The sequence below is a fragment of the Stylophora pistillata genome, chromosome 4 (assembly GCF_964205215.1).
Source record: "Stylophora pistillata chromosome 4, jaStyPist1.2, whole genome shotgun sequence".
Classification (NCBI taxonomy): domain Eukaryota; kingdom Metazoa; phylum Cnidaria; class Anthozoa; order Scleractinia; family Pocilloporidae; genus Stylophora; species Stylophora pistillata.
The window spans coordinates 3,919,820-3,944,009 of record NC_142522.1 but is presented as its reverse complement, the minus strand read 5'-3'; the positions used below and the strand labels follow the sequence as shown (position 1 = coordinate 3,944,009).

The 24,190-nt window shown below is 39.2% G+C and overlaps 2 protein-coding genes across 3 annotated transcripts; one reads left to right on the top strand and one right to left on the bottom strand.

Moving 5' to 3' along the window:
- The first annotated feature begins 262 nt into the window (after positions 1 to 262).
- On the top strand, positions 263 to 19,767 carry LOC111327046 (axonemal dynein light chain domain-containing protein 1). Its single transcript, XM_022931134.2, has 26 exons — positions 263 to 761; positions 1,335 to 1,444; positions 2,056 to 2,218; positions 2,351 to 2,442; positions 2,904 to 2,960; positions 4,285 to 4,321; positions 4,483 to 4,554; positions 5,565 to 5,639; positions 6,771 to 6,865; positions 7,168 to 7,206; positions 7,578 to 7,631; positions 7,984 to 8,050; positions 8,166 to 8,203; positions 8,592 to 8,653; positions 8,840 to 9,012; positions 9,261 to 9,356; positions 9,715 to 9,773; positions 10,368 to 10,557; positions 11,977 to 12,146; positions 13,196 to 13,463; positions 14,303 to 14,569; positions 14,989 to 15,198; positions 15,580 to 15,921; positions 16,884 to 16,929; positions 17,101 to 17,176; positions 18,627 to 19,767. The coding sequence occupies exons 1-26, from the start codon at positions 417 to 419 to the stop codon at positions 18,913 to 18,915; spliced, it is 3,492 nt and encodes a 1,163-aa protein (XP_022786869.2). The 5' UTR covers positions 263 to 416; the 3' UTR covers positions 18,916 to 19,767.
- On the bottom strand, positions 19,207 to 23,924 carry LOC111327048 (uncharacterized). 2 transcript variants are annotated; one of them, XM_088756306.1, is made up of 4 exons: positions 22,135 to 23,924; positions 21,430 to 21,700; positions 20,620 to 20,806; positions 19,207 to 20,176 (listed from the first exon to the last, which is right to left on the bottom strand). In XM_088756306.1, exons 1-4 carry the CDS (start codon positions 23,459 to 23,461, stop codon positions 19,910 to 19,912), a joined length of 2,052 nt encoding a protein of 683 aa, XP_088612432.1. In that variant the 5' UTR covers positions 23,462 to 23,924; the 3' UTR covers positions 19,207 to 19,909. The 2 variants fall into 2 exon arrangements, with proteins under 2 accessions (XP_088612432.1, XP_022786870.2); XM_022931135.2 differs by having other exon boundaries at positions 21,430 to 21,679; positions 22,135 to 23,919.
- Positions 23,925 to 24,190: the final 266 nt, after the last annotated feature.

The following is a 24,190-nucleotide window of genomic DNA, read 5'->3' as shown; positions in this document are numbered from 1 at the left end:
TTAAAAAGCACTAGAGGTTGCATAATGACGCTGGAAAATAGTGTTGTAGAAGATTTGTATTCACATGCAAAACAGAAAACCTGCCGTACATATCCTTTCTTTTAGGGAAAGTAATGCCGAGAAATTTAAATGATATAGAATTAGCTTTGTCGATCTTGTGCATGGACAGCCGGCGGGGAGCCGGCGGGGTAGACTGAGCTCGAACACCATTGACAGCAGAAAGGTACTGGGCTCAAGTTTAGAAATATAGTAACCAATAGCAACGCGGGAGATTTTTTGGGGATACAACATGGCGGATGACTTTTTAGAGTTTCAACCTGGGAATTTTTAAATGTTTCTCCATTCTTACCACATCTGATCGTCAAATTCATACCTTTTAGGACGCCAGAACTACCATAAATGGTTGATTTTCAAACATGAGCGTCTCAACGGCAGTGAAACCAAGTGAATCACCGCACGTATCTCCCGGAGAAAATTCGTCGCGATCTTCCCGTGCGAAAAACAAACTTGCAAAGACTCCAAGTTCGCCGTGTGTCTTGCCAATTCTTGGAGGTGGAAAACCACAGACGGATGAACTAAAACGTGAACTAATGGATTCCAGTGGAAGAAGTGATGTTTTAGACCGAGATAAGACATTTCTAACTGGAATGAATGACTTTATACCTGAGGATATTTTGAACAGTTTGACGCAGAATCCTGTTCCGCCTTCGCGAGAACAGTTAGGGCCTTCATCAAAACATAAAAAGCTGAAACCTATAGAGGTAGGGGTATTTGAATAACATGAAAAGCTGATTTTATGCACCGGTGTAAACAATGCTTCTGAGTTTAACTTTTTCGATTCAGTTACGTTTTATTTAGTCATGTACATTTGTCAGTATTTCAATTTTATCCTTGCAGTGGTTCCAATTAATGATTTTCTTCAAGTATTTGGTAACATACTTGTTGCAAGCTTGACGAAAAGGCAACCAAACTTGGACCGACCATTGATCAAATCGAACCAGAACGTATATGTTTAATTTATCGCATGAACTATACATCATGTAAACACGCATAATATTATAATTCCAAATTTCAATTAGATCTGGAAACAGTGGACAAAGAAGAGCCACCTAGTGGAATGTTCATAGCTAAATTATTTATTATCATTATGTTATTATTACCAATCAGTTAAAAACATTAACATTATTCTCTTATTTTTGTGTAATTATTTCAACTGAAATAAACTGCCGGGGTGAGGGCAAACCCACTTTTTTTTGCAGGATGTGTACAGATTTTAAACCTTTGATTGCTGCAGTTGTTAACATTGTTGTCACTTCTTTCTGTCAACTTTCTAGATTACTCCACCTGCTCGTAGAAGACCAGCCAATGTTTGGAATTTTCCCAGGGGAAGAGAAAAGCTCAAGCATCTAACAGAACAGCCACCCTGTGTTTGTGGAGCTGGGAGGTAAACAAAGACTTCAGTCACATATAATTATTATAGCTGATATGGAAGCTTTTATGATTGTATAAAGAATAGCCTCTGCTTGGTGCTGAACTATATAGACAAAGCCAGCATTTAACGTGAAAATGTATATGCACGTATATTTGTTGGCAGACTCAATTTGTTCTGAGATCCAAACAGATAGGAAAACTGTGAGCATTGAGGAACCAATAAAGTCCAAGGACAAATAAACTATGGGGTAGTATATCTTGGTGCCAAATGGAGACTGTCTTGGTAATTATCCTTCAAATTAATATCACCAGTTTTACCTGAGGAAAACTTCGGTCATTTGAAGCTTTTCATACGCATCAATTATGCAAGCAAAAATATCTGATGGATTTTGATAATGGTTAAAATAATTTACCTGACATATGGGAAAAACAGATAAGATTAGTTTAACATTATCTAGAGCTGAATTTCATTTAAATTAAAGCATTTATATGTAGGAGTGCAGTGGTAAGTATTAAGGATCTGAATTGCAAGCAAAGAGGGAAATAGATTTTGAACTACATTTTTTGTTACATGTGTTTTGGTATTTCACCTTGTATGAAAAAAAAAATTGTATTATTTTTCAGGGACATTTCATTCTTATATGATGCAACTGTCTCAGAGAAGAGAGTCTTAGACTCAGCTGGGAAACAGCTGGTTATGCCAGGGCCAGATGGAATAAAGACGTTGCCTGGAGACAAGCACTTAGAGCTTGCTGAAAAAAGCAGAGAAAGTGAAAAGGATGCAGTGGTAAAGTTTTGGAGAAATTATGTTTATGACTGCACATTAGTTAAGAGTCAGAGATGTTATTGATTATTTAGAGTATAAACTTGAACTCTATTTGAAATTTTGTGTATGCCTCAGTATATGCTTCTTTGATAGGAGGTGAGATCGCAAATTCCAAACAGCCTCATTCCTTCTGAGTATCACATAGTCAAGAATCCTGGTGTCATGGGATTAGAGTTTCAAGAAGAGTACGTACAGAGAACATTTACTGACTCAGAGTTAACGTCTCTTCACAAAATAGTTTTATGTACACGTAATACATTATCCAGCTACGCGTGGCGAGAATAGTGAATAGTTAAGAGTAGCTCATCTGCTAGGTCATTCAGAAGAAAACAAGTGGCAACTAGATTGGATAAGTTATCTGTAAAATGTTGAGAGTTAAAGGGTAATGTATTATTACCAAAATGCATTACGTAAAAAAAAATAAAAAAAAAAACTATGTGTATGATGCAAATGTAACACCTACATGTATATCTTATGTTACATTTAATTAGCAGAATGATATAATGAACATTGATTTCATTCCTTTTTCACTGATTTTAAATAATTGGTTACAGTCGTGGATATATGTATTCATGATGTACCACAAGCAAATCATTATAATTATTTATTTTTTGATTTGTGAAAGTCACATCTATTATTTTTACAGTAAGTACACTACATATGTTCAGGGCCATGAGGATCATCTCACTGTTTTCCCTTCAATGTAAGTGAACCCTGATCAATCTTCCAATTCTTTATATAATTTGTTATTTTGTAGCATTATATTTGCATTTTATTGGTATTTCAGATTAAAAATGTCATCCTCTCTCTTACAAAGATGAGAATTATATATATCTTATTAACCAAGTGTGAGGGCCGTACTGGGAGAATATCGGTTTGAGGTCTGGACAGTACAGACCGAGTGCAGCGAGGTCCGTACAAAAAAGAGCGAGGGCTGATATTCTTCCATTACAGTCCCGAGCAAGTTTGGTTAATAAGAGATTTATTTTACGACTGAAGTTCAAAGGGACACAAGTGCGGTATCATTCGGGACCATTCGGGACAGTGCCCAGTCCAATACTGAGAGAATATTGACTGGCAATAGAGCATTTTGATTGGTTGATTTTAGTTTTTGGCCCTCTGACTGCCTGAGTTGTGTAAGAACATCTTGTTATGTATGAAGTAACAATTGGGAAAACTTAAGATAAGGAGATAAGGAAGAGATGTAGATGACACAGGGTGTGTCTACAACCTGTCTTAGCTGTTTAGTGTGGGAGAAGAAACCCAGCCCCTTATTGCCATTCTACAGGGAGTGTACTATCCCTCCATGCTGGCAAAAATAAAAAATAAAAATACTTGTATGTTAAACACCAACAAACATATGAAACATATGTATGAACTGCGGTTATGAAACGTATATGTGCACGATCCTTCGCAGTAAAGCACTATTTGAGCAATAGTGAAAATCAGACCTGAAAAAAATTTCAGGCTTGTACGGGATTCGAACCACTGACCTCTGTGATACTAGTGCAGCGCTCTACCAGTTGAGCTAACAAGCCAACTGGGAGCAGGCCATCAAATTAATTCGACATAAACCCATAGATGATAAATCAAACAACAACAAACATATGAAACATATGTATGAACTGCGGTTATGAAACGTACATGTGCACGATCCTTCGCAGTAAAGCACTATTTGAGCAATAGTGAAAATCAGACCTGAAAAAAAAAAATTTCAGGCCTGTACGGGATTCGAACCACTGACCTCTGCGATACTAGTGCAGCGCTCTACCAGTTGAGCTAACAAGCCAACTGGGAGCAGGCCATCAAATTAATACTTGACGTATGTTAGTTAAGCGTGCTGCCAGGAATGTACTGTAAGGAATACATTTTAATTTACTTTTTAGAGAGTTGGGTAGCTGTTACGATTCTTTTTTTTATTTTTATACTTACATGTTCATGTTGTCTGTCTTGAAAAGTTTAGCTTATCCATGTCTTAGAATCATAGAAAGACATTAAATTTTTCTATGATTCCTTTTGATTTGAAGGAAACCAACAGGGAGACGAGAAGTGCTTAAACTAAAGGTTTGCTTTTGATAATTTCTGCTCATTATTAAGTGTCCAAGAGCTGTTTTCATAGTTGCCACTGCATTTACACAGTCACTTAATTTACCTGTCTGTTGATGTTAATTTTGCCTCAGGGAATGTATTGGGTTTTTCCCAGCTTAATATGTTTTTATTTGTAGCATGCTATGGATTCTATGTTAGCACGTGCTGGTGTTGATGATGAGGGTAAAGAATTATCAGGCCCCACTCAGGTATGAGAGATGTCATTAAACAATCCTATGCAAAATAGGCCTTTTGCAGCTAGAGATCACATGCTTAGATACTGCATAGCAATGCCGTACTGGAGAGCAAGCACTCCAGTGATCTCAGACAGTATAGAGGTCACAGAGGTCTGCATTCAAACAAAGAATACAACGGATAACAGGTCAAAAGGTATCCCAATTCGAGAAATCCAGTAAGAAGTAATCAACAGCTTCCCCGGAGTGTATCAGCAGCAAAATCACACCAAAATTCGTTTTTTGCTCATACACTCCAAGGAAGCTGTTGATTAAAACTAACAAGATTTCTCAAATTGGGATACCCTTTAACTTGTTATCCACTGTATTCTTTGTTTGAGTGCAGACCTCTGTGATCTCTATTTTGTCTGAGATCACTGGAGTGCTTGCAGTCCAGTATGGCATTGCTATGCGGTATCTAAGCACGTGATCTCTAACTGCAAAAGGCCTATTACACAGATTTTCCTTGATTGATACTGACAGTTTTTTCTGTCACCATTATAGTCTTGAAAGGTTTTCATTGTATGAACAAATGACAAATGACAGAGCTCCAAAGAGTAAAACTTAAAACTGTTTTTTGGTCACCATGTGGTAAACTTAGATCAAGAGATTGCCCTCAGCAATTAAATTTTTTGAAAAAGATAAAACAAAGAAAGAATGAAACAAAGGAGAAAAACAAAGTGGAAAAGGACATTTTGCAATTGTACATACTTACAGTAATGTGCTGCAGTTAAACAGTTGCAGCAAATTATAGTTACAGTGCTGCTAGAAGTAGCTCATGCACCTATATAGTTTGAGGTTTACCTGATTAGGGTAAAAATCATAATTGTTTATTATTTCATTTGTTATGGATGAGGTCAATTAGTAACCACAGTGACTAATGTTAGTGTATTTCTCATATTGACAAAAAGATAAATTGGGCAAACATGATTACCACATGTACATAGGACTGCCCTGTTATAATACTGGGAAATAATTCTTTTCAGATTCACAACCTTCTTGAGCTGGTTAAAAAGGAGCAAAACATCTACAATGTAGCATTTAATGAAATAATTCGTCAAGTAAGTGATAATTAAATCTTACCACCTCATAGTATTTTAGCCATACACTTTTAAACGAACCAACTTGAAGGTTACTATGAGTAAATCTTGAAAATGCACTTATATCCATTATTATAATTAACAATTATTCCACGAGTGCGCGTTGGATAGGAGATGATAGATAGCCAACGAGGCGCCGAGTTAGCTATAATCATCTCCTATTCAGCAAGGACGTGTGGAATAATTGTTTTATTAAAAACGCCCCCAAGATATTAGACAAATCTTACCAAATCTTAAATTTTTTAGCTCCCTTTTAATTTTAACCCGACGCGCACGCTTACCATAAAGATTATGGTATATTGGCTCATATACCATAATGGCTAAGCCAATAAAAAGTCTTGAATTGCGTTATCCAATGATCCAGTTTTTTATAATTATAATTATTGTTATTACAAAAAAAACAATGAGAAACAAGCTAGAGTTTAACTCATTTCAAAGTGCATATCATTTTATCCAAGTTATAGTCCCTTTGCAAAGGTATATAGCTGCTAGTCAGATTATTAATCATACATGCTGGGAGAAAGGGTACTGGTTACGAGTAGTAAAAGGCTAACTGCACTTAATTGACAGCTGAAACGCCTCAAACTGCGAGTGCTGCGCGATTGTCTCGCGCAAAAGAAGCTTTCTCAGCTGTTTCCCACACGAAGAAGAATTTTGTTCCCCAAACTTCAATAACTTCTTGTATTGTTATGGGACCAATCCATTTTTTATGCATACACAATGTATATTTAGGCGACCAAAGAGTTTACTAGAGAGGGGTCCTCAAGTGCGTCCAGAAAAAAATTATCACACTTGACAAAATGGCATCCGCACGGCCGACTTTTTTAAAATTCTCAATTGGGTTTTTCCGTTCCTTTTCGATCGATTGAAACTCAGGAAACTGTAAAAAATCTTGATGTGATTTTAATAAGTAAATTCTTTTCTGAATAAATTTATTAAACTTCGCACAATAAATCGGTTTTGGTGTTCACAGTTTTCCGAGTGTAATGATAACACTCAAAACCATTATTCCAAATTCCAATCCAACCTGGAAGCAGCGGAGAAGAGCCACTGCGTGAAATGTCCACCACTGAATTATTCTTATTTTTTCAGGTAACGGTTGAATGTGCTGAGAGAGGAGAACTGTTAGCGAACTTAAGAAAGCGCTATGCAGACCTCTTAGATCGTATTCCCAGACAAGTTAAAAGGTAACAAAGTACTGACAAAAACTAATCCGTTGCCAGCCATGCTTGTTCCCAAGTGCAATGTACAGGTACCATTGAGAGAATTAATTAAAACTGGCAGTAAACGCAAATCTACTACACTACATATTATTCCTTAACACGCCTCCATATACTGTAATTTCACTGATTTATTACTTGAGATGAAAGTTAAAACTAATGTTATAATTTTGAATTTCGACTTCGGAAGATGCAACGTAACATATTGGCATTTAGGTGTAAAAATTCAAATGGTTAAAAAACTTTAACATTCTCAATTTTCATTGCAGTCTTCACCAAGAAGTTATTGCTCAGAGAGCTTTGGACAGGTAAGAAAACTGTCAAACTGTGTCTTTAGCCATTAAAGCAAACTTTTGAAACACCGAGAAAAGACCGGGCGAAAGCCTAGGAGGTCTGGGTCGGGTCGGATAAAGCGACCCTACCCAAACCTCGCCGCACTTCGTTTTACTAACTAAACGCCTGGAACATCGTTATATCTTTTTCTTCTGCACTTCCATGTACGTGCGAAACTTACCCATCTGTACCCCTTATAGGATAAGTATTCTCTAAGTGCTCCAAGGTGTTGTTAACGAAATGTAGTAACTGACATCAGAATATAATATTAGGTGACTTGTATTTCTGTGGCACAGAATCTCTTATTGTACTTATTATTTCATATACAACCATTTTTCCGGCACAGGAGACTGACGGAAGAACTTGTGCGATTCAAGGCATCTATAAGTTCTCTAACCAGGTAAGTGCCGTGGGGATTGTTTTGTTTTTGATTTACTTCGCTCTATGATCGGTCCAGAAAACTCGTGCCGCTCTCTCAACCAATCAGATGTAAAACTAAAACCAATCACGGCTTGGTCACCTGCGTTTTCCCGCGCTTTAGGTAGTTTGGTTGTTTTCCCGCGCTTTAGGCAGTTTGGTTGGTTTTACTTTGAGCTCTCATTGGCTCTTAAAGGTATTTTCCTGTCTTTAGATTGGCCACTGTGATTACTCTGGTTTTGGTTGTACGACACTCAATCGAAAAAGCGCCCTACCATCAACAACACTCAATGAAAAGCTTATTTATAATTTGTCATTTATGTCTCTATTGACAGTGAGCTTGCCTCAGTCAAGGCTCATGATCGAGAAGTTACCCGACAGGCTAAACATGCCCAAGAAGAGGTGAATGACAACAAATTCTTTTTGCTACATTTTGAGCATGAAAATCGAAAATTTCATTCATAAAGCAATTCGAGCAAAATAACTATTGACGTGTCTCGTTTGGATTCTATTTTAGCTACACGGGGCCCTTGAGGAATCTGATAAAAACGCAAGGTAAGTTTCATTGGTCACACAGTTAAAGAAACCTGGGGCCCGTTTCTCGAAAGTCCCGGTAACTTAGCGGGCCCGAGGCCATGTTTTAAAATAAAAGTTCAAAGGATATAAAAGCAGGTTCTGGCCCCCAAACCACTCCATTTTGTTTCTTTAGTTGATGGTTTCATTTTGTTATTTTCATAACTTTTGAAATTCCCATCCTGAATGAAAACAGAACCGCTTTACGGGTCCGTTAAGTTACCGGGACTTTCGAGAAACGGGCCCCTGGTCGTTCCAATCTCTGAATTAACCAGTAGGGCCGTAGACTGTGGGTGTTTGAATTTCCATGCGAGATTCCGGCGTTCTTCCCAATTTTTAATAGTGTTCCAATTTTTGTCACTCCTTTTAGTCTTATATCAGAATACCACGACTTATACGAGCTACAAAGGAAAAGACTCGAGGGCCTCGTTGGTGAGCACAGTGAACGCTATTTTATCAATATTTTTGTACGCTACATGCCCTTGTTATGAACACTTGTTAGAAGAAAGTAAAGATATTTTTTGTTCACGACTACTCGTTGCCCTACCAGGTTATGATTAAACATTTCCTTGCTACCTTTTTATAATAACGGCCAGTACCTTTTTTTCCCCTGCGCAGGTAACTTAACTGAAGAGCGTGATTTGTGGAGCAGTGCAGCTTACACCCTTTCGTTGAAGGTCACCGACAAACATTCGTTAAACACAGCTAAGAAATTACACCTTTGTGAAAAAGCTTGGGCCAAGTTGAGCCGACACTTTGCAATACTCCTGAGTGAAAAGGACAGCATACAGGTTTGCAGAACACTTTTTTCTTTCTCTCGAATATGATCGATTTAATTTGTTTTCAGAAATTTATTACAAATTTAATTGGTCTGGCTGATTTGTTCACGGTTGTTAGTTCTTTGATCTTGCGAAAATTTTAAAGTCTCAGCTCCAGAGTTTGTAGTTTTCTTCCTGAAGTGTATATACCTCTGTCCTTCTATATTTATTGCTTTTGTAATTTAAAAACATATCTAACGTTCTCCTACTTTGTTTTTCAGCTGGAGACCTTGACTCACCATGTTCAAAAATGGAGGGAGCTCTCCGAAAAGTTTAACAAAAAGCTCGTTTCCTCCGAGGAAGAAAGGAAAAGCAGGGTTAGTTTGCTTTATTATTATTATTATTTTTTTGGTGGTTAGTTAATTTCTTTAGTTTACAGCACGAAGTTGGTATTCTAATTGAACTGATTATATGTGCAGGGAAGCCCAGCTGGTCAACAAGTATGTGTTTTTAAACCGTATGCTATGTTGCTGTAAGGATATGAGAAAAACTTTAACTAGACGTAAAGTGTTTTGTTTGGATTTTGACGGTCATCGATTACGCCCTTAGATCAGTAATTTTGTCACGCGGGAAAAGTACCATATGCTAATGTGACAGGCGGTTATCATCCAAAATAAAATGTCTCGAGAGTTATTGATTTATTATTTATATGTAATTTATTTGGTTCTAATATAGCTTGAAGGAGTAGTAAGTCAACTTCAAAGATGGAAGAAGGCGTTTTTCAAAATTGTCAAGTAAGTTAAAACACTTTAGCATTCTTCTCTTGGCAGGAGTAACGTACTGATACAAAAATACGTCGTTGTCTCTGATATTTTAGTATGGACTTTTATGCTAGGTGGAGTTTAATTCACATGCTTTGCGTTGAAATTGAGAAGCGTTGAAAACATTGTCATAATTTTTTTTATGATATTGTTGACAGTTAACTTTTTAGTGAGGGCAGGCACCCCTGGCTCTAGAAGAAAAAAGAATTCTATCATTGATCATTTCAGTTATTTGTTGTACTGAGATGTTTAAGCTTTATCGTTAGGACTTACCAATGCGACAAATCATAGCTACAGGTCTCTGCCGCAAGTCGCCTCGAGTGTTATTCTTCCAAAATGGGTCTCGTGGTTCGTTATATTGCTGCAATCATCAAACAAAGTCAAATCAGTTTAAATTTGTGCGACCTGTTTCAGGATCAAATTTGTCTTTCAGGAACAAAGGCGCATTGTCGTTGCGGCTTAAACCTGCGACTTCTCGCGTGGTGTTTAGGGACCTTTGTAGAAGTAAAAACTTTATCAAAGTTCCAAAGTTTCCAATGAGGAAACACTCATACTTTTTCCGTTCAGTTACGATAATGGAAGTGTGCGACCCCCAGACGAGCAGTTTATCAAGAATTTATTCGTGGATCTGAGATCTTGGGAGGGGATATTGAACCAAGAGGCCGAACACTTCACAGGGGAGACTCTCCTATCACGTGAGGACGAACTGAACCAGATGAACAGGCAGGTGGATGGATGGACTGATGTGGCGCTTAAGGTAAAGAAATAATGACCTTGGGGGTGGGGGAAGGGATGCACTCTTTATCTGGCTTGGTCACGCTGAAATAGTGGGTTCTTTCCTGTGCGAGGACAAACTGAAGTCTATGCCTCCCGAGAATAGCCGTGCAAGTTGCAACCAAGCTGCAAGACTTCCTGTGTATTTAGGTTAAGTCCGCACCAAGGTTAAAAGTCACGACAAGAACTGTTTAACAACAACAAACATATGAAACATATGTGTGAACTGCGGTTATGAGACGTATATGAGAACGATCCTTCGCAGTAAAGCACTATTTGAGCAATAGTGAAAATCAGACCTGAAAAAAATTTCAGGCCTGTACGGGACTCGAACCACTGACCTCTGCGATACTAGTGCAGCGCTCTACCAATTGAGCTAACAATCCAACTGGGAGCAGGCCATCAAATAAATTCGATATAAACCCGTAGATGATAAATCAAACAACAACAAACATATGAAACATATGTGTGAACTGCGGTTATGAGACGTATATGAGAACGATCCTTCGCAGTAAAGCACTATTTGAGCAATAGTGAAAATCAGACCTGAAAAAAATTTCAGGCCTGTACGGGACTCGAACCACTGACCTCTGCGATACTAGTGCAGCGCTCTACCAATTGAGCTAACAAGCCGAGGTCAGTGGTTCGAGTCCCGTACAGGCCTGAAATTTTTTTCAGGTCTGATTTTCACTATGCTCAAATAGTGCTTTACTGCGAAGGATCGTTCTCATATACGTCTCATAACCGCAGTTCACACATATGTTTCATATGTTTGTTGTTGTTTGATTTATCATCTACGGGTTTATATCGAATTTATTTGATGGCCTGCTCCCAGTTGGCTTGTTAGCTCAATTGGTAGAGCGCTGCACTAGTATCGCAGAGGTCAGTGGTTCGAGTCCCGTACAGGCCTGAAATTTTTTTCAGGTCTGATTTTCACTATTGCTCAAATAGTGCTTTACTGCGAAGGATCGTTCTCATATACGTCTCATAACCGCAGTTCACACATATGTTTCATATGTTTGTTGTTGTTTGATTTATCATCTACGGGTTTATATCGAATTTATTTGATGGCCTGCTCCCAGTTGGCTTGTTAGCTCAATTGGTAGAGCGCTGCACTAGTATCGCAGAGGTCAGTGGTTCGAGTCCCGTACAGGCCTGAAATTTTTTTCAGGTCTGATTTTCACTATTGCTCAAATAGTGCTTTACTGCGAAGGATCGTTCTCATATAAGAACTGTTTACTTAACGTCAATTCACATAATGAAAAGTGAAATAATCTTTAAATACAAACCATGGCTAGTATAATCCTGCTCAGACCTTGTTCTCGCCACCAAAATATTTTGGTGAAGGCAGCAGTTATTATGAAATTTCTAGTTTATAACCGAGTTTTGTCGCTCTTTTCAGGTATTCAGCCGTCACGAAGCTGCTGGTGGAACAAGATGGCCGCAACACGAAGTGATGTCCCTGTTGAACCAGGAAGTAGACCGCTTACATCAGCAGTATCATGTAAGAATTATCGGTGAAAACGGAGTGGCCAAAGGGATAATTGATCTCGTGAATCCAATCGAAACTTGGTGAGTAAATTTTTGTCTGTTTATGTAAGCCAAAGTGTGTTGATTTATTTCCGTGGCTTAAGTATTTCGGAAGACATGTGTGTCTTAAAACAGATTTATAGTCAAAGTGATATGAGACTGCTGTTGCGTAGTTTAAATTCAGAATGAAATTTTTGTGGTTTTCATCCGTTCTCGAATATGATGTTTCTATAATTATCATTATTTTCCGTTTTTCCGTTTTGCCCTTTACGTTTTTCCGTTTCCGAATGCCTTCATCATTCGCTCTGATGAAGGGCTAACGCTCGAAACGTCAGCTTTTTTATTCGTTACGGTGGCCAATTTACAATTTCAACTTATTTGCTATAACCAAATTACTGAGATTATCAGCGAGTTAAGCCTTTGGTGCGTCAGATTGTTTACCGCACGGTCATGTGTGCATGCCACTCTCGCGCAAAGAGCGCAGGTGTGACGTCAAATTCCAAGGTGAAGAAAACTAACAAATGGTGATGTCAGCTGGTAGCTTTTTTAAAATAGTGATTAGCTGGAGTTGGAGTGGAAAGCTGTTGAAGTTAGAGTTGGAGAAGGAAAATGTTCTAGACGTTGTCTCAACAAGGCATGGTACATTGAACAAGAAAGCTTGTGGTCCAAGAAACTTGGCCGTTCGTTGAGCGATTTTTCTCAAGCTGGTTTGGCCAGAAAGTCCCCAACACTGCATTGTTTTTTTTTTCTTTCGCTTGGTGATTGAGCAACAAAACCCGCGCCAACCTATCAACCAACCATTGAAACCCTGGAAAATTAAAAATTGCACCAACGGCAACTTGATCACTCGCCTTTTTTAAGGCTGGAGTCTTTCGGCCTTATGTGTGAGATTCTTTGAATCGGCATTAATAGAAGAAGATGATCTAAAAATAACGTTTTAAAAGAAAAAAATTCAAGAGACAGACTAAAATAGAGTAATGTGCTCCGTAATGAGATAATTTCATTTAATTGATCGAAGTATCAATTTTTACTCCGTCCATAACTTAACAGTATCCTTTGTCCAGTCCTCTAACAAAGATTTTTTATCCCAGGGGAAACAAACTAAATACCGTCCTAAATGGAGGCGAAATGCTGCTCGACACGGACTGGATAAGACTCTCGGATCAGCTACGCGAAGAGTGGGCTGATCACCTGACTGAAACACTTTCTCTGATTGGCTCAACTCAGAAGGAAGGTGCTCGGTTGAGCGGTGAGGAGGAGAATCCAGTGAACGTGGACGAAGTGTTTAAAAATACTGTTAAATGGCTGTCAGCGACAACAAATGGGATCGACAACGAGGACGCCAAAGTTGTTGAAAGAGTGCGTGGAAAAAAAAACCTTTTTTCTTCTATATTGCGCGATGTCTTCATCCATAGTGTGTTTAAGTTAGCGTATAGGTGCATTAAGTTTGCACAATATTTTGTAAGCTTTTTGGCTGCGAGAGACTTTCTTGTGCACCATCACATGAACTGATGCTCGGAATATATATCAGCGTTAATTTTCGCGCGTAAGCAGGGTTGCTTTTCCTTAACCACCAGCATTAACAGAAGTTTAATAGAAAATGAAGTATTCTTTTAGCAAAGCACTGTTCAATTCCGAGTTGGAATTGAACACTCGTGTTTTTCGGTCCTCGAAACGTTTTTCGTGAGCACGTATTTCCTTTGCGTTCATATTGCTTTCTTGTGATATGTAACTTTGTTAACTCTGGTTTTTCCCATCACTTAAGTTCTGGTTTTATGACACTCCATTAAGAAGTGCTCTAATTTGATTTTTGGTGATCGTTGTGACGACAGAGCTGAATAATGAAATGCTACGTCAGCGGGTTGCCGTCAACAACGCGGGCTCAAGTGTCCTAGGTCTAAAATTTAGCGAAATTAGCGGAAAATAGTAAGGGTTGACTTTTAAAACCGACGAACTCTGTTTTTGTCGAAGGCATTTTCCTATTTCCAGAGATTTTAAGGAGAAAATTATTTTTTGAAACTTTTTAGGGGGTGTACCAAGTTTTTTGAGGTTGTTCTGTAAAAGAAAAGCGGCAAGGAAAACGACATCTCGAAGCAACAGAATAGGAAATCATTCATGCGAAACACTCAAAATCCGTGTTTCTGCGGCAAAATCTAGCGCATGCGTGCACGTTACTCAGCTCTGTCCGTTGTTACTAGGTTACTGAGATTCACAGTGCTATGATTGGGTGGATGATTACGGTACTCCTCCGGCTGACCCCAGATATGGAGGACAAAGAACTGGAAGAGATCAACAAACAGACAGATGATCAAGAAGCGGATGCCTCACTTGGAGGAGGAGAAATCCTGCTTCAAGCCATTCCTGAAGAAATATGCAATCGAGCACAGAGGCTGTTTGAAGAATTAAGAAAGTTTTCTGGTCTTTTGACAAAATGCTGCTCTGATCTAGTGATTGATCTGATGCAGGTAAGTAAATGCGCGCGAATGTACTCAAGTGAGCACCCTGTTAGTTGAGCCAATTTCTCGTTAATGGTGACTAAAAACTAAATAGAGCTCGATGTTGAATTGCACACACATTTTACACCGGCTGCCAATCGAGGACTTTATTTGTTCTCTTGTAGGTTTCTTTTTGAAAATCGCAAGTTTAGAGCTATTGATTTGTTCATCATTATTTTTTGTTTTACCTCGTTCACGTCTCCGTCGCCTTGTCTCTGCTTTCGACGCATTGATTGAACGACAATTCACCAATGCCATTCCGGAGTAACTCGATTGCAAATTGGAGTAGCTTATGGAACTGGAACTCGAACTGGAGCTTGCTTTAGCAAGTTTCCAGTTCCAGTTCTAGATCCAATGAGCTAAAAAGGTCCCCATAATTTATTTTGCAGGAAAGGCGAGATCAACGCGATGAACACGCTGATATGGACTTTAAAGATCTCAAACGGCTGAGTGTGGAATGTGAAGGTTGGATACGAACTGCTCGGCTGCTCATCCAGGATGTCATGGGCGAGGACTTTGTCTTTGAGGATGTTTCTGCTAACACGAAGAAAGAGGCTGGTAGAGCGGCGTCTACGGATTCTAAAGCCACTGAAACTGAGGTAACATTCAAATGAAATTCATGTTTTTGCTTTGACGTTGTCATGTTTTAGCGCAATAGAATCTTGTCTCTTCTCTCACGCTTTCTTTTTTTGTTTTGTTTTTTTTTTGTGATCGTATGATATGATTATGAAACTTCACCGCTCGTTTTGCCCTCAGGCTTTTCGTATGGGTAAATAACAGCACGTTTGGGGTATCTCGGTGCAACAATAGTTTTAGCTCGAGGGAGAATTTTTTTTTTCGTCGCGCTTGGAAAGTATGAGACTTTCGGAATTTACGGTGCGAAGCTCGACTATTGACCCACAGACAACTCGATGCGAGGGACGATCTTTGAAGCTCCATAATAAATGACGCATTCTGATGTGATTTGGTCTTCCCTCAAGGCTGAAGATGGCGGTACTAAGCAACCTGAAAAGGTTGAAGAAGCAGAACCTGAAAAAGAAGCAGAAAAACAAGACGCTGACAAACTTGGAGCTGTTCCTGAAGTGCAGGAGGACTCAACGAAAGAACAAATACCCGTGGAAAGTACCAACACATCTGCCGTTACTGTACCTGCTGTAGACACCAGCAAGGGAAATACAGAAGGAGGCGAGTCTGCGAAAGAGCCTGATGAAACTCCTCTCGCCGAAGGGCCAGACCAAGAACAGGACCCATCTCGAATGCACGTCCTTGGACATGACGATAATATAAGGACCAAGTCCCTCGGGGAGCTTCATCCAGACCTGGTATTTTTTAACACAGTAATATTTCAGTAATGTTATTTTGATAATCATTCGTTTTTGCATTTCTAGGTGTCGAATACTGCAGTGATCAGAGCCAAGCTACGTTTGCTCGAATACGTTTAAGCAATGGAACACATTTTTCCGGGCTCTATAACGTGATAAAGCCACGCGAGATGTTGAGAGAACACGCGGAAAGCTTGTGACATAACTACTTACGTGCAGGCTCTATTTAACAATTATTCGCCGAAGGCGAAGTGAATATCGTCGAGTAATCCCCGAGACGAAGTCCAGGGGATTATTCGACAATATTCACTGAACCTGAGGCGAATAATTGTTTTAGTATGATTTCAGAGCTGAACAACAGAGAAATTTATAAAATCATAACATTTTTGTGACATTTATTAACATTTTATTTTAACATTTTATATAAACCGCGTGGAGCGGTTTATAACGCGTCATATAAGGAACCGCTCGACCAATCAGATTGCTGGAAACTCTTTGCTCAGCTCTGAAATTATATTAAAACCTGATAAAGCATCCGCTTGGAAACCGAATTGACAAATCAGAGGATGCTTACTATGTTCATAATGATATAAACATATTATAGAAACCATTTTTATTCTTTGTCAGTGGTAATCGCCAGGTTTATTTATATTTTTTTTCGTCGGTGTGTTCTTAAGAATAGAAAGTGCAATATTTTTATTCGTAATAGTTAGGCAAAAGCGATGCTGAAAAGATCTACTGCTAGGGTATTTTAAGACATCAAAGAACAAGGTCTCCACTATAAAAAAACAAAGTGAATCGGTATTAAATCAGCGGTCACAAATAGCTGTCTCGACCTCGTCAAGCCTTATCGGCATGGCAAAGGTTTCCCTCTTCGAAAAATGTATCAATGCAAGTTTGGTAGTCCTGTGACCATAAGTATAGCATCCTTGATGTAATTTTCTCCGTTTGTCTTTTGACAGGAGCTGGAACTGCTGACTGTTCCAGAAGGCGAAGGACAAGTGCCTGGTGAGTGCATTTTGTTGTTGTTGTTGTTGCCTTAAGATACGAATGTGCCGTTTTCTTTGAAATCTCTGCTGTCAACCTCACGATTTTTAGAAAATATTTTTTCACATCGTCAGGAAATTTTAACAGCATGAACTCAACAAGGATAACGATGTTTTGTCATGTTTCCTTCAGCTCGCTCTCCGTCACCAGACACTAAGAAGGCTTTGGATGCCCTTGCTGCTGTGGAGAGGCTTCAAGCACAGCTACTGTAAGTTGTTTTTCTTCATTCTTCATTTTCAAAAGACCGTGAAATATCTGTAAAGATTCTGAAATCGTCTGTCACTTACCTAATTGCAAGTATGAGGATTTGTCTCTTGCCTTTCTAGTCTTGGTCCCTTCAAAAGAACGTTGTATAAATCTTTGAAGCATATTCTTTGAAATTTTTGCCCAAAGTTTACCCAAGATCGATTGATTTGTTGTGGGTAAATCCGCGTAGTTTCAGAGAAATGCGAACGTGAATTTGCATTTTCGTTACGTAAAATTTTGAGGCAATAAACTCATTTGAACTTGCTGCAAAACAACCATATCCTATAAACAGAAAGTGAATGTTGGCGGCATTACTTTCCCTGGCTTAATTCCGTATGGATTGCTTTCCGTACTTGGATCAGGCTATTCATTCAAATTACGTCATAATTGGAATGACGGTTGCTGTTCTGACGTGCGTGCGCACACAGAAGACTTGACAGTTTGTCTTCAACGCGCGTGCGCATACAGAAAACTTGACAGTTTGTCTTCTTCCACGCGCGCGCACGCACAAAATGTGACATTGCTATAGTAAGAGTTTGTCATGTTTTAACGCGCGCGCATTCATGTAATCTGGACGGAAAGGACAAAATTCCTTACAAAAAGATAACTTCAACTTATAGACCACTTTCATAAATGGCTGCCGTATAAATATTCTTTTGTTTAAATTTAAATTAGCCCTACTGGCCTCGCTTGAGATAATGTATTCTTTTGAATTTTGTACTGGAGAACGAGGCCAGTAGGGCTAATTTAAATTGAAACAAAAGAATGTTAATCCGGCAGCCATTTCTGAAAGTGGTCTGTGCCGTCCCGATTGCTTAACGTCCCTTTATTACAAGGGTGGCTCGTCTTGTTCTAACTCACATCTGTTGTCTAAGGCGCTTCCGCACGTAAAAAAATGCTCAATAATTGCACTGGTGGTTTATTGATTCGTCTCATTTCCTAATAGCTTGTAGTCTCATGAGATTTAGAAGAAGTCGAAGATGCGTTGTTGATGTTACCTGGATCGGAGTAGGAAACTTTACGGAACCAGTGTGATATCTCGATAAACATTGAAACAAGATCACTTGTGTTGTAGCGAATGTGTATTTTATCTATTTGCAACCATTAATTTACGGTTATTCTTTTTGTTTTTACACGTATCATTTCTACACCATTATTTTCGCACTTTATGTAAATCATGTTTCACGCCCTTTTAGCTGGGTGTCTCATATATTAGTGCATTTTTTGTAAAGGTCGCTTTTCTGTTCCTTACTTTTTCTTTATGTACGTATTAAAAGTTGTTGTGTGAACGTGCTTGATTGAAGCGGGCCCTTGCCTCTTCAACTTGTACCAATTTTCGGCCTCAGTTTTGTTCGAATCCCTGGTAGGAAAGTGTGTTCAATTGCCTTCTTTTTTTCTCTTGAATGACGCAGAGAAACGGAAGAGAGAGCCCAAGCGGCTGAAGAGCGAGCTATTCAAGCTGAAACTGACCTGAAACAAGCGCTAGAAAAAATCCGAGCCCTTGAACGGTCAGCATCCCGCGCAAGTGCAACATCAGCAGGGGATTCTCAGACGCCTGCGGACAGACCGGTCAGCACTAGCATGTCAAAGCGACCCGCCTCTCAAGCCTCCACTGTACAGGCACAGACGCCCCAACCTCCACGAACAGCTTCCCAGCAATCCACAAGGCCCTCAACTCGGGCATCAACGAAGAAAAAATAATTTGAAAAAGTTGCGATGTATTATTAACAAGGGTAACAGAAGATTCAACGCAATACTCAAATTTGTAAATGCATGACAGTGGAAAACGAAGTCTCTTAACTTTCGAAAGACTTTTAGGCTTGAGTTACGTCGAAGTTGGTGTTGTATTTATTTTTATAGCAGTCAAACAACCTCGTGCAGAATTTATTTTTATGATTTCGTTGATCCAGTTTAGTGACATCTATTTCATCGCTAAGTACGTGTATATATAAAAATGCTTACTAGCTACCAAATCACGAAAAGAACCAGAAGTCATAAATACCCCATTTTATTTGTCTTTGAGTAAACAAACCAGTGTGTTTGGAATTGGTAACAACCGAAACAGCTAACTTTCATTTTGTCTTCAGCTCTTTATCGCATACAGAAAAAAAATTTTAAAAAAGTTCTCTGCGACTTGAAAAATCACCATTTCTCAACAGTTTTAAATTGTTGCTGCACATGCTCAATAGGTAAAACTGTACTCACACATTTAAGCTGTTCTTGACAAGTGTCACACACGCCCTCCGCTCGCCTGAACAAAAATTATAAGACAGAAACTAAACAGAAAATGGCGTGTGTTCTGCTGGCTTGACAAGTGCATTTCTCAAGGACAAATTACTCTCTCTATTCAGTAGCGATGAGAAAATTTGACGTTGTTTAATAATGAAACTTTGCTTTCCTCAGTAGATTTTCTTACCAACTGCCCGGAATTTGTCCTTATCAAGTAATCTTAAATGAAAAACTTCTTGCTTTGGTTGTTTTTCCTAGAGTCTTTGTTCAAATTATAACACTTTTAGGTCAAGAGGATTTTTTGAAGAGAAACTATTTCTTGTATTCTTGTATCCACACTACCAGTTATTGGTGTAAATGCACCTAAACAGCTCTGAATGTCTCATCGAGATGATTTGTGTTTCCTAGCAACGCGTTAGGGTTACACTGGCTGGTGAAAACATACCAAGCCTTTTCGAAGCAGTGTCTAACGCCACCAAAATAGCCTCCTAAGACTAAACCAGGAATGTTTTGGGACTTCATACCCTTTAGTTAACCTTCGGATGTCATCAGGAGATCGGAATTCTGGCCGACGCCGAACGATCTTCTTGGAGTATGGCCTGAACGATTTTTCACACATAGGATTCATGAAGAACTGTAAACAAAATTCTTGTCCATTTCTGGTGAAATTGTAATTTCTGTCTTTTCGAAGAAAAGTAATCTCAAGATCATCTTGCTTGGCATCTGAATTGTTCTGAAACAGAAGAAAATCTCGACCTTTATAAGCTTGAATGTCGAAACGTGTGCTGGTCACAACATTTTTGTGTTGAGTCGAGCCGAGAGGTATAACAACATTTATGAAAGGGTCAACTCGAATTGTTCACTTTATCGGGAGCCTCGATACGTTCGAAGATGAGACAGAAAACTTTAAATTAACTCGCAACAGAAAATTCATCAGTTTTCTAGTTGGACTTTGGGAAAAAAACAACAAAACAACAACAACAAAAACATCTAGAAGAAATGTTTTTACACGTGATTTTCTCAGGAAGTGTTTAAGTGACTCAAACTCGTGTTATGGACCCAGTCTTCCTGGCTCACACGCCTAAACCTGGCGAAAGTGGATTTGTATCTATCACCAAACTGAGGCGACTCCTAACATTACCAAAGCTAAGTTTTTTTTCCCTCTTCTGAACATACCTCTTCTCCATATTTGACCCAGTCGCCGCTCTCCTCTTTTCTATACCAGAGCCAATGAGTGGCCAGACAGTAGCCTTGTTGTTTGATGCGTGACTCTGTAGTTAGTCTTCTCAGGTCTGCTCTGTGATAACTTTTTTGTATCTTCATGCTTTCAAAGTCTAGTTTTACGGCGTCTTTGATTTGCGATCTATATTTACATATTGCAACAAGAAAGGCATACGTAAATCACATGAGGTATACAGTTATGTCAAAATTGTCGATACATCGCTGACTGTTTTTGAATTATCGCGCCATCTCTCCCGCGTTGCGTGACGAGACCAAACGACGGCTGCAAAGGAGATTGTAGGTAGCTAGCTCTACGTTTCCCGAGAGTGAAAGCGTTTTTATATTGAGTCTCGTAAACTCAAAACCTAATTATCAACAACGCCTAATGAGGAAAATACCTTTTATAAGCCAATGAGGACTTAAAAGCAAAACCAACCGAACTGCCTTAAGCGCGAGAAAACGCGGGCGACCAAGTCGCGATTGGTTTAAGTTTTGTATTTGATTGGTTGAGAAAGTGGTTCGAGTTTTCTGAACCAATCACAGAGCGAGGTAAAGCAAACCCAATGCAATAACGAATTAATTTTGACATTCCCATGAAAATTGCTCTGTTGGCAAAGCAGATTTGGTGGAAAACGAACATACTGTTTTCCCGAAAAGTTGTTTCATCAATTTGATAGGTTAGATTGCTTTGTACACACAATGTGGAGGTCAGATGGTTTTGCATGATGTTAAATGCAGCCCACGAACACACCTATTAAAACTTACGTTTCCCTGTAAGATTTCACCACCATGTCTATCTCTGTTGAAGTAGTGGTGTCGATCGCGGGATCACAAAAGAACTCTTCTATCTTCCTGTTGTCTCTTTCACTGAAACTTTTCCACCCCTCTAGGGACATGCGATATTGCCAGTGATAGGGGAGGGAGCAGTGGTGGCCGTCACACTTGCTTCCTTTTTGACATGTCCCGGATATGTAATCGATGCATATGTGGACCTGCGAACTGTAGTGGATGTGCTCTGGAAAATATAACCAGCAACCTTTCGTCGAAAGCCAAAGGAAATAATCAATAGTAATTGCTGTTGAGACACTCTCGAGCGTTTGAGTATCCAGCAGAGATTATGTCAAGTATGTAGAAAAAGGACACGCAAAATTGCCAACTTGGCCAAACACGTTGTGTTCCCTAAAATATGTCCAGCGAGGTGAATTCGTGTCTGGCTACATGGGACTCACCAAGAGAATTATTATTTTTATTCGTAATGCCGAACTGATCAATGCAATATATTTGCAATCACTGACTTGATCATAGTTAGTAGAGGGAGCTCTATGACTTGATTTTGAAGGGGAAGGTAAAATTTCCTTTTGCATTTGTCCTGAACCGACGTTTTACTGAGAGGGCACCCCTCCCCACTCCCTTGCCCGGTCACCCCCTCGGACAACCTTCCTGAGAAGGTTGTAATCAAGTTTTCCTCACCTTCTGTTGCATTCTCAGACGCACGTTCCGTTGAGTCATCCTTTTTCGCTTTCCCACGATTGCGAAGGCTCAACTCGTCATTCGATATCTTTTTTCGTAAGCTGTCGTAACTTGCCGTATTCCGATTGGTAGATCTCTTTTCCCGTTGATTAACCCTTTTGTTCCGATCTACTTTCGATGCATCTGATGATCGTATGACACATTGCTTGCCATCAATTTCTGAGAGAAAAGTACCAGTGAGCCGATTGCGATATCTGTAGGCGATCAAAAAGGTCAGGAAAATGAACACACAGCTTCCAACGCCAGTTGGTGTCAAATATTCAATTTGTTTACCTTGTACTTCTTCTTCCAAAAATCCGCGAATAAGCAACGGATAACACCATGTGTAACCAATTGAGGATATGTCGAACGAAAATTCCGCAAAGTAGTATGTTGCCTTTGACAAAATGGGCACAATTACGAAGATGAAATACTCCAAGAAGGCGTAAAGGACTCTTGCAAAAAAACTCCATATCGCTTTGACTATTGTAGAATTAACAAATATTTGCCAACACCTGTAAAGACCTGATGTAATGGAGACAAGGTTTAGCCAGAAAAAAATTCCGACTGCTTTAAAGATGGCAAAAACTGCGTAGATAACAATGCGCAGGAGGGAGATTAGAATCTGAAATAAGGGGTCAAACAATAACAAAACGTCGCGTAGTGTAAGCATCAAGGGGTGTAAGAGGAATGCAGCAATACTGTAAGTGAGCTCCAGAAGTTGAAATAAATATCGGATAACAGTTAGAATTTTAAGAAAGAAGATAATGGCGATGATTGCAAGGATCGCTGTGACTGTATACTTTCCACCCGGAGTGTAATCGCTTGCGAGAAGAAACAGCCGTCGACAGAGCTCGCAAAAGCCCCTTACATATACCTCGCTGTCTCGCAGTTTAGCTTTGAAAGCTCTAGAGACACGAGTTGCTTTCCTTGAAAACGCTTGGGAAATCGGTATCCAGATATTTTTCCTGGTTTCCTCTTTAAGTTTTGTGTAATAATGCTTGGGTAAAGTTGTGACCCACCACATGAACTGTTTGTAGTCATAATAACACATCTGTCGAACCCAGTCGACCATGGACAAAATCAGTATGGCTACTTGAGTATATGCGGTGGAAATTCCTTCGAAAATTCTAACGAAGAAGTTGACCACCGATGAAATCACCGCAGTAACGGCTCCTATAAAGCGCTGTATGCCTGTTCGCAGCCGGTGGAATGAATTAATCATCGCATGTGGAAGATTCTTGTAGGACAATGCGGGTTTCTGTCGAGAAGTCGTTTTGTTATCCATGATTCAACAGTTTTAGTCCAGTATGTTTTGCTGCTGCTTTGATTTAAGAATTCTAACCTCCTTGGGATTAACACTCTCTGTATATTCGAGCGTTGATGAACTCCTTAGATTTTCAAGGCGATTTTTCAACGATGGAAGCCATTTCCGAAATCCTGTCGGTCACAAATTTGATCACGGCAGAAATTTACTGTACATCTGCTAATTTAAATCACATTCACACTGTAGTGCATTAATTTCATGCTTCGTTTCACTCGCCACGACAAACAAAACACCTTTCACATAACCATTCTGCGGCGTTTGCTTCCATTTGATGAGGTGGGACATTAAATGAAGACCAAAATTCTGTTTCGTGTGTCGAAAAGCGTCGAACATTTTGTTTAAAATTCGAACATCGGGCAAGATACATAGTTTTGATCTTTGAAGTTGCGTTACTCGTTTTGACACAAAATGTAAATTAGTCTGGGAGAGGTCATACTAGAATGAAAGCTTCAGTAACGCAGCAGTTTATCTAAAGTGATGAATTCACGAACAGATCGAAATGAACAGTTAATGTTTCTTGAATTAATCTTCCGCCTAAGTTTTTAGTCATTTCGGTTTCGCTGTGTAAGAATTCACAGACGGGAAATTGCACGATCTTCTTAAGATGAATTTCATATAAATATAAATAGTGAAGAACTGTTTCCCCTGTATACCCCACTTAGGAAGGAGACTGGGAAATTCTGAGAAATG